The following is a 9,892-nucleotide window of genomic DNA, read 5'->3' as shown; positions in this document are numbered from 1 at the left end:
CAATTACATAATATTGAACCTACAAGAAACTTACAACAGTTAGGATGCTGGTGTGCTGAGACTATTGGCTGTCTTACTCACCAATATCATCTCATTGGTTCCTGCTGTTCCCCCAGTAGTCTGTCTTTATCCATCTGTTGTCTCTTGTTTTATACTTAGTGTGTAAACTCTCTGAGGCAGGACTGGAATATTTTGGTTCTGTTTGTACAGCACCTAGCACAACAGGGTGCTGGGCCATGACTGAGACTCCTGGGTGCTACAGTAAACCAAATAATGAAGAAGAATAATGACATTATTTGACAAAAATGGATTAATTATGGGGAGGTATAGAAACATTTCACACACAAGTTGTAGTGTATTATAAGTACTTTTACTCTCCTATACTAAACAGATTTCATGGGGGAGACCAGCGTTCCTCAAACTGGGGTCCTGACCCAAAAAGGAGTTTTGGGGGGTGGTTGCGATATTGCCACCCTAACTTCCATGCTGCCTTCAGAGTTGGGTGCCTGGAGAACGGTGGCTGCTGGCCAGGTGCAAAGCTCTAAAGGCAGCACCCCGCCAGCAGCAGTGCAGAAGTAAGGGTGGCAATACCTAACCATGCCCCCTTACTTCTGCGCTGCTGCCTTCAGAGCTGGGTGGCCTGAGAGTGGCGGCGGGTGGCCAAGGGCGCAGCTCTGAAGGCAGCAGTGCAGAAGTAAGGGTAGCAGTACCGCGACCCCCCTACAATAACCCTGTGACCCCCCCCACACCCTCCTTTTGGGTCAGAACCCCTAAAGTTGCAACTAGAGCCCTGCACAGATACACAGAGTTGTGCACCCTCCACTTGCCCTCAGCCAGGAGTGGAGCCTGGGGGATGGGGACACGGCCAGGGGCTGCTCTCAGTCCCACCCTGCACAGCAGGCAGGTGGAGGGTCCGCCATGGCTCCCCACAGCTGCCTGCCCGGCTCTTACCCGTGCCGGGCTGTGGCTCCGAGCCACTCCCCTCCTCGGCCAGAGCCAGGTTAGGGAGAGCAATGCTGCTAGCAGTGGGGAGCCACGACAGACCCTCTACCTGCCCCGGGTGGGAAGCCCGAGCAGCCCCCGGCTCGTATCCCTGCTCCCCCGCCCCGTGCCTCTGCCCCCCAGCCTCCCCGCTCAGTGTCCCTGCTCCCCCAGCCCGCCCCACCCAGTGTCCCGGCTCTCCAACCCCCCACCCAGGGACCCAGGCTCACCACAGCTGCCAGTGCGGTTTTCCCCAACCCAGCTCCAGCAGAAGGGGGGGGGGGAAGGGCAGCTCGGAGCTGCAGCCCTGCCATGATAAGAGCGAAGCGGGCAGCTGTGCGGAGCCACAGCAGACCCTCCACCTGCCCTGGGCAGGGAGCACGAGCAGCCCCCGCCCAGTGTTCCTGCCCCCCAGCCTCCCCACCAAGTATCCCTGCCCCACAGCCCCTCCCCCCAGGGCAGGTGGAGGGACCCAGGCTCCCCACAGCTGCCAGCGCAGCTCTCCCCAACCCGGCTCAAGGCGGCTCGGAGCTGCAGCCCAGCCACGATAAGAGATGGGCGGGTGGCTGTGGGGAGCAGCGGCAGACCCTCCACCTACCCTGGCCCTGGGGCCCAAGCAGCCCCAGGCCCATGTCCCAAGCAGCCCCAGGCCCATGTCCCTCACCCAGGGCAGGTGGAGGATCCGCACCAGTTCTTCACACCTGCCCACTGGGTTCTTACCATCAGAGCACTACAGGGATACAAAATTTGTACCTGCATCTGTGCTACTATCCGCAGAAATGGTCCACGGCTATAAAGCAGATACACACAGATTTGCAGGGCTCTAGTTACAACACTGTGAATTTTCAGATTTAATTATCTGAAATTTACTATTTTTAAAATCGTTTGACTGTAAAATTGACCAAAATGGACTGTGAATTTGGTAGGGTCCTAATTATCAGATTATACAGGCAGATTGAAATTATAATATTAGTAAAAATAACACAGGTTGCTTTACCCTCCCCCATATCTCTGCGCGCTCTCAGTTTTTCTAAACGCCATCTCTGATCCTGCCCTTACTTAGCAGGGAGATTTCAGAAACTCTCTGTGTGTCAGTCTCAGAAGAGTTTTCAGGAACTTAAAAAAATATATATATTTAATGGGCAGCAGAACCCCCCACAGTGGGGTCAGTTAGGGCTTAACCATCTCCCAGAAATGTTAGGTTTATCATTGTCCAATCAGGACATTTCATGGATTAGTCCCGCCCTTCATTTTAGGACTTTGCCAACTGATTTCAATAGATTTATAATCATGCATCTGTGCCTGTAGCCTACTACCACCTCTGCGGCCTGTTTGGCCAGGCTATGTGATGGCCCATAGCAGTTTCTCGGGGTGGCTCCTCTATGAGGCACATGTATCCGTTCCTCACCAGACCACGCCCTATGAAAAGCCTGGCTGCACGGGCTGAGCCTAAGGGTACGTCTATACTTACCTCCGGGTCCGGCGGTAAGCAATCGATCTTCTGGGATCGATTTATCGCGTCTTGTCTAGACGGATTGATCCCGGAAGTGCTCGCCGTCGACGCCGGTACTCCTGCTCCGCGAGAGGAGTACGCGGAGTCGACGGGGGAGCCTGCCTGCCGCGTGTGGACCCGCGGTAAGTTCGAACTAAGATAGTTCGACTTCAGCTACGTGACTAACATAGCTGAAGTTGGGTATCTTAGTTCAAAGTGGGGGGTTAGTGTGGACCAGCCCTAAGGGTGTGCAATGAAATAGCCCTGGCAGGCCCCGGGCTGCCGGGTTGTAAAACAGTGGTGTACATGCTGGGGCCTCTCAGGCTCTGGCCCTTTCCCCTGTGGCCGGGTCCTAGAGCTGGGGCTCCAGCCCCAGCCTGAATGTCTACACTGCAATTATCAGAGGGGTAGCTGTGTTAGTCTGCAATTGTACAGCCCCGAGCCCCACTCAGCTGACCGGGCCAGCCCGGCTGCTCCCTTGCCGTGTAGCCACACCCGGACAATTCCTCCCAGGGATGAGTCTCCCACTGACGTCAAGGGACGCTTGGCCGCGCCTGGGCAGCAAGAGAATCGCAAGCGCTGGGGGCTGCCTCGCCCCGAGCTGCGCTGGCTCCTCCGGGCTCCAGGAGGCGCTGTGGCGCAGCCCGAGGGAGCTAGTCTGTGGCTAGAGCGGAGCCCCGCCACCCCCCGCCCAGATGGAAGGAAGCGGCGCGCGTAGGCCCGAGACCCCGATGGCGCTGAAGGAAGGTGCCGCTGCCTCCAGGGAGCTGCTGTCCGTGGGGAGCGGAGGAGGTAGCCGGTCCTGAGCCGCCACGTCCCCGGGCTAGGGAGGGAGTCTTCGCCTGCGGGCAAGAAGCGGGGCGGGGAGGCGGGAAGCGGCGCCTGGCGGTTTGCTCGCGCGCGCGCGGTCTGTTGTCGCCCCCGCTTTTCAGCGATGGTGGCGACGAGCGGGCGGGTAACGCGGCCCGAGAGCAGCGCGCGCTGCCTGCGTGGCAGGTTGGGGGCCCGCCTCGCGCGGCAGCTGTTGCGCAAGCCGCGACCACGCGGCACCGCCCTGATTCAGCTTGACCGGCAGGCGGCCGTCAGGGGTGGGGAGGGGCAGGGTGGCGAGGGCCCAGCTTGTTGGGGGGCGGAAGGTCTCGGTTTCCGCTCGACCCCCCGCCATGAAACGGTCTCAGCTCCCCAGGCCGCCTGCACGTGCCCTGGAGAAGGCAAAGCCCAGGCTCGCGCTGGCCCTTTCAGCAGCGTCCGCTGAGGCTCCGGGAAGCCGCCGGGCCCAGAACTGACCCGTCCTGACTGGGGGGGACGAATAGTAAATTTCCTGCCAAATGCATTGTTTGGGGGGGCACCCAAACTAGTCACAAATGTTGGCCGAATTCGGCGAATAGTTTTGGCCGGAAATATAAAAAAAAAAACCTGAAAACAAACTTTTGGGCAGTGTTGAAATGGTTCGGTTTTGAACGTGTTAAAACCATCAGTATTTCCTAAATGAAATGTTGATTGGAATCAAGAGTTTTCAGGTTTTCATATTGGGAAGAAGAGCTGGGGAGAAAACAGTTTTCATAGAACCATAGGACTGGAAGGGACCTCGAGGGGTCCCGTCCCCTGCACTCATGGCAGGACTAAGTATTATCTAGACCAGAGGGGGGCAAATTACGGCCTGTGGGCCACATCCGGCCCGCAGGACCCTTCCCTCTGGCCCCTGAGCTCCTGCCAGGGAGCGGTGTCAGGACAGGCTTGCGGAGGAGCCAGCCCAACTCCCCCAGGCGGCAGCATGGTGAGTGGGGTGGAGGGTAGCCCCTGGCCCCTCCCCTTCTGCTCCCCTCCCTCCCTCGCAGTCACAGTCCCCCCAGCGCCTGGGCAGCGTGTCTGCAGCTCCTGCGGGCGGCACGGCTATAGCGCCACCAGACCTGGTGCTCCAGGGCGGCACAGTCAGGGGGTGGGGAGCAGGGGGAGTTCCGGGGAGGCGGTCAAGGGGCCTGGGCCCTGCTGCCAGGGACAGGGGCAGAGCAAGCCAGGGCCCCCCCTCCAGCCCCAGCATGCTTGGCCCCTGTCCTCAGCAGTCAAGCCCAGATAGGGAGTGAGCCCTGCCCGACTGCCAGGGAGAGCAGCCAAACGAGCAGGGGAAATGCACAGGGAAAGCACTGAGTCCCTCTTTTCCCCACCCCACAGGTAATGAGCAGGGAGGGTTGGATGGGGGTGGAGGTCCCGGGGGTGATGAACAGGGGGGATTGGATAGGGGACGAGTGTCCTGTGGGGATGGTCAGGGGGCAGAGAACTGGGGTGTTTGGATAGGATGCGGGAGTCCTGGGGGGTTGGATGGGGGTGGGGGTTCTGGGGGCTGGATAGGAGGCAGGGGCCAGGCCACGCCTCACTGTTTGGGGAGGCATAGCCTCCCCCAGCCTTCCATACAATTTCTGTACCCGATCAAAACGTTTGCCCACTCCTGATCTAGACCATCCCTGACAGGTGTTTGTCTAACCTGATCTTAAAAATCCCCAATGATGGAGATTCCACGACCTCCCTAGGCAATTTATTCCAGTGCTTAACCATTTTGACAAGAAGTTTTTTCCTAATGTCTAACTTAAACCGCTCTTGCTGCAATTTAAGCCCATTGCTTCTTGTCTTATCCTCAGAGGTTAAGAACAATTTTTTTCCCTCCTCCTTGTAACAACCTTTTGTGTACTTGAAAACTGATATCCTGTCCCCTCTCAGGGCTTGTCTACAGTACTGCACGCAGGGTCCATTTAAGATACGCAACTTCAGCTACGTGAATAGTGTAGATGAAGTCGACATACTTAGATCTACTTACTGTGGTGTCTCCCCTGTGGTATGTCGACAGCTGACGCTCTCCCATTGACTCCGTTTGTGCTTCTTGTTCTGGTGGAGTACCGGAGTCAAGGGGAGAGCACGATAAATCGACCCCTGCTGGATCGATCGCTGCCCGCCGATCCGGCGGGTAGTGTAGACAAGCCCTCAGTTTTCTCTTCTCCAGACTAAACAAACCTAATTTTTTCAATCTTCCCTCATAGGTCATGTTTTCTAGACCCTTAATCATTTTTGTTGCTCTTCTCTGGACTTTCTCCAATTTGTCCACATCCTTCCTGAAATGTGGCACCCAGAACTGGACACTATACTCCAGTTGAGACCTAATCAGCGCGGAGTAGAGTGGAAGAATTACTTCTCGTGTCTTGCTTACAACATTCCCGCTAATACATCCCAGAATGATGTTTGCTTTTTTTGCAACAGCGTTACACTGTTGACTCATATTTAGCTTGTGATCCACTATGACGCCCAGATCCCTTTCTGCAGTACTCCTTCCGAGGCAGTCGTTTCCCATTTTGTATGTGTGTAACTGATTGTTCCTTCCTAAGTGGAGTACTTTGCATTTGTCCTTATTGAATTTCATCCTATTTACTTCAGACAGTTTGTCCAGAGCATTTTGAATTTTAATCCTATCTTCCAAAGCACTTGCAACCCCTCCCAGCTTCGTATCGTCCACAAACATTAGACGTGTACTCTCTATGCCATTATCTAAATCGTTGATGAAGATATTGAACAGAACCGGACCCAGAATCGATTCCTGCGGGACCCCACTCATTATGCCCTTCCAGCATGACTGTGAACCACTGATTACTACTCTCTGGGAATGATTTCCAACCAGTTATGCATCAGTTTTGGTTTGAAACTAATTTTTTAAAATTATTTTTTGGTTTGACTACCTCAGGGGTGTCCAACCTGTGGCTCTTCAGAAGTTAATATGCGGCTCCTTGTATAGGCACCGACTCTGGGGCTGGAGCTACAGGCGCCAACTTTCCAATGTGCTGGGGGATGCTCGCTGCTCAACCCCTGGCTCTGCCACATGCCCATCCCCCACTCCCTCCCCTTCCCCTGCCGTGCTCTCGCTCCTTCCCCCAGAGCCTCCTGCATGCCACAAAACAGCTGATTGGGAGGTGCAGGGAGGGAGGGAGAGGCACTGACTGGCAGGGCTGCTGGTGGGTGGGAGGCACTGGGAGCTGGGTGAGGAGCTGATGGGGGGGGCTGCTAATGTATTACTGTGGTTCTTTGGCAATATACATTGGTAAATTGTGGCTCCTTATCAGGCTCAGGTTGGCCACCCCTGGACTACCTAGTGGAAAAATCAGTTATTCCTGCAGGTCTAATGTTGAGCCTCCCTAGCTTGTGGGATCTGATGAGATTCTCAGCCCAAGGCACTATGCATACATATTATTTTCATGCAAGGGCTTATCTGTTAATCCCTACATATGTTCCAAAGGAGAACAAGTTAACTATACTTGGTATTGCTGATGTAATGCTAAGTAAATAAGCGAAAAAATACTAAGGATGTACTGTAATGTCAGGCCTTTAAAGGACAAAACTAGAAGGGTACTGAATGTTTTCAAACTTCTGATAGGATAAAGAAATCATTCTAAAATAAACTTTTAAAGGTCTCATTTTAATTAGTGATAAGTAATTCCCTTGAAATTGGTCATCCCGTTTGCTGTATTAAGAGTTGACTAGTTAAATTGTCCAACTAATGAAAACTTTCTTAAATTGTCTCTGTTTTCTGGTGCAAATCTTGTGAAATATCTAAATAAGGCAGCTAGTATCACATTGGTAAATAGTGAAATAACTGATGTAATTTTTCTTTGTAGGTATTCATGACACACTGTTGATTAACTCAAAACATGCCAGCAAAAAGGTCACAAATTTAGAGACAGTTAGGATACCAAGAAGTAACAGTAAGTGGATCTTTTCCTAAGGACTATGTTGATCACTGTTTAAGTTGCTTTGTGAGCTTGAAAAGCACATAACCATGACTACATCTAACGTTAATTTAGCCGACCACTGAAGCAGTTAGCATTTGAAAATCAATTAACAGCATAAGTTTTAAATAGTTTTAAACCTATTTTTGCTACTTGTGAATCTGCAAATTTCTCTGTTGCGGTTGCCGATATGGATGTTTTCCCCCTCTATTTATATTGGAGCTTGAAGCTAACTAGGCCTTTTTTACTCACCAGATAAAATGGGCACAGTTCTCAGAATATTTCTAATGTAGTTAACTGACTCATCCTGCAGAGGGAGCACAAAGCATTAATTCCGCATAATTTTTTGTAAACATTTGGTGTTTTAGGGCCTAATACTACAAACCCCCACTGGTGTCAGAGGGAGTATTTCAGTATGTAGAGGACTTGCAAGATTGAACCTCTGGTGTTATATTTTCAAGTAGTGTAAAATGGACTTCTAATATTGAAACTACTTTCTTAACCTCACTTTTTAAAAGAATACTGTCAAAATCAATAAGCCAGATTACTCATTTGTCTATTCAGTGATCTCATTGAATGGCTTCAGAGAAGGTATTTTTCTGCATTTGATCCATGTGCCTTGTCCCCTAATCAAAGACACAGAGTTAACTGGCACTGTTGTCTGATTGTGGTATAAAGTGACACATCTTCAGGATTTTTATTCTTTTCATAGAAGACAAATTATTAGTGATTTCTCAGCCTTGGATTGTATTTGCTTAGTGTGCAAAGGGCTTCTACTTTTCATATAACCATTCTAATCTCTGTATTCAAAACCAATTTGCTAGTATAAAGTATTGGACGCTAGTATATCTTTTTAAAATAATCATTCCTTTTTAATAACCTTTCAAAATTATCTTCAACTTGTAATTGAGATGATAAAGGAGGAGAGATGGAGTTCTTTCTTTGACAGAACTCTATGGGGAGAGTCAGTGTGGCATAAAGTAGTAGTTTGTAAGGGACTTTACTGGAGTTGAATCAGAATAGTGCAGCCTTACGACAAGAGAGGGAAAAGGCTATTTGAAAAAAGTGTGGAAGTATAATGTTAATCTGCAAGTGGAAGGGTTGACTCATCCGTGGAGGGGACATGGCCATGACCCATCAAATAGCAAAGATGTCGCAACATTGGTGGGAAATCCCATGAGCTTGGCAACATACCTGCAAAAGGCCAGCTCCTCCATGCTGTTACCTACACTGCCTATCCACCTTGGCTGCCTTCTTGGCAGCATAACACTTGGTAGAAAGCTGCTTCTGAGGTTGCTTTCTCCTATCAGCAGCACAACTTTCTTGACAGTTGTGCCATCACTGACCCCCCCACCCCCCCAATCTTCTTTTGGACCCTGCCCCTTTGCTCCAAGAGGGGAGAAGGTAAGGTACAGTACTTCACAGGAACTAATATTGACGTGGAGCATCCTGAGTATTTCATTTTTTGGTGTGTGTTTAAAACAATAGAATTTTGCTATGAAGTGTCTGTTGGACTCGCCATATTTTAGTTTTTCAAAAAGGTCAAATAAAAGCCATGACATGACTCCCTTAGTGAACCATTTGGACTGATGCACAAGATCCATGATATTCTGCACTGTATGTGCCCTGGAAAAATGAGCAATCTGGTCAATAAAGTAGTAACTTTATTCCCCAAATGAATTGTTAAATATTGTAGACAACTTGAAAGTTCAAAATTAAAACAGTTAAATCCTGTGTTAATAATAATACTATTCATGTCTTTGTACTGCAAAATCTAAATATGCATATATGGTATAATCTCACTATTTCTACCTTAGTTTTGGACAGAGTTCAGAGCTTTCTACCTCAGATGGCCCTTGCAAACAATGAGCTAAGAAGAGAAATGGCAACAGCTCCAGCTCATCAGTTTGATATTGAAAATCTAGACAGCTGCCTTGAAAATATTATAGAAATGGTAAATATATTTCTTGTGTTTTGCTTTTGTAAAGTAAATTTAGTGCTGTGGTGTAAAACTCTTCACTCAGTTTTAGGATGGGTTTGTTTGAAAAATAAAGCTCCCAGTTTCCTCCTTTATATTCCTTTATAATTTTGATCTGAAACTAGCCATAAATTTAAAGCAAAGTATGCTACTTGCTCTTCATGATATAGTAATCTTGTCCATCACTGAAACTTGACGATAAACTACTTTATCTCTAGCAGTTTAAGCCCAGAATACGAGCTGCCTCTAAAGCTCTAATCCTGGCAACGAGTAACTTTTGTAATTACAGATAGTAATTTAAAGAGATTAAGTTTTTGTTTTCAAAATAATCTGACTTCTAATGAATCGTAATTTCAGATTGTATAGTAAGTAACAATAACAAGTGTTCTGTTATGTTTAAGGGACACTTTTAAGTACCGTATATACTCTTCATTAGCCCATTCGTTTATAAGCCGACCCCCCAAAATGGATAGGTAAAAATAGCAAAAACTGTATGACCCTTTCATAAGACGACCCTATATTTCAGGGGTTGGAAAACTTTGGCTCCTGGCCCGTCAGGGTGAGCCACTGGCGGATCGGGACGTTTTGTTTACTTGGAGCGTCTGCAGGCATGGAGCCCCTCAGCTCCCTGTGGCCGCGGTTCGCCGTTCCCAGCCAATGGGAGCTGCAGGAAGT

General features: G+C 49.8%; 1 protein-coding gene across 1 annotated transcript in view; it reads left to right on the top strand.

Annotated features, from left to right (window-relative positions):
- Positions 1-3,156: 3,156 nt before the first annotated feature.
- The window catches only part of CUNH12orf45 (chromosome unknown C12orf45 homolog), a 14,494-nt gene continuing 7,758 nt past the window's right edge, over positions 3,157-9,892 (top strand). The window contains exons 1-3 of the mRNA XM_024200077.3: positions 3,157-3,265; positions 7,129-7,215; positions 9,057-9,193. Coding sequence (XP_024055845.1) covers positions 3,169-3,265; positions 7,129-7,215; positions 9,057-9,193 — 321 coding nt within the window. The 5' untranslated portion in view covers positions 3,157-3,168. The remainder of the gene's footprint in view (positions 3,266-7,128; positions 7,216-9,056; positions 9,194-9,892) is intronic.

This window comes from Terrapene carolina, unplaced genomic scaffold, assembly GCF_002925995.2.
Source record: "Terrapene carolina triunguis isolate 2854851 unplaced genomic scaffold, T_m_triunguis-2.0 Scaffold247, whole genome shotgun sequence".
NCBI lineage: Eukaryota > Metazoa > Chordata > Testudines > Emydidae > Terrapene > Terrapene triunguis.
This window is presented reverse-complemented; position numbering and strand designations above follow the sequence as displayed.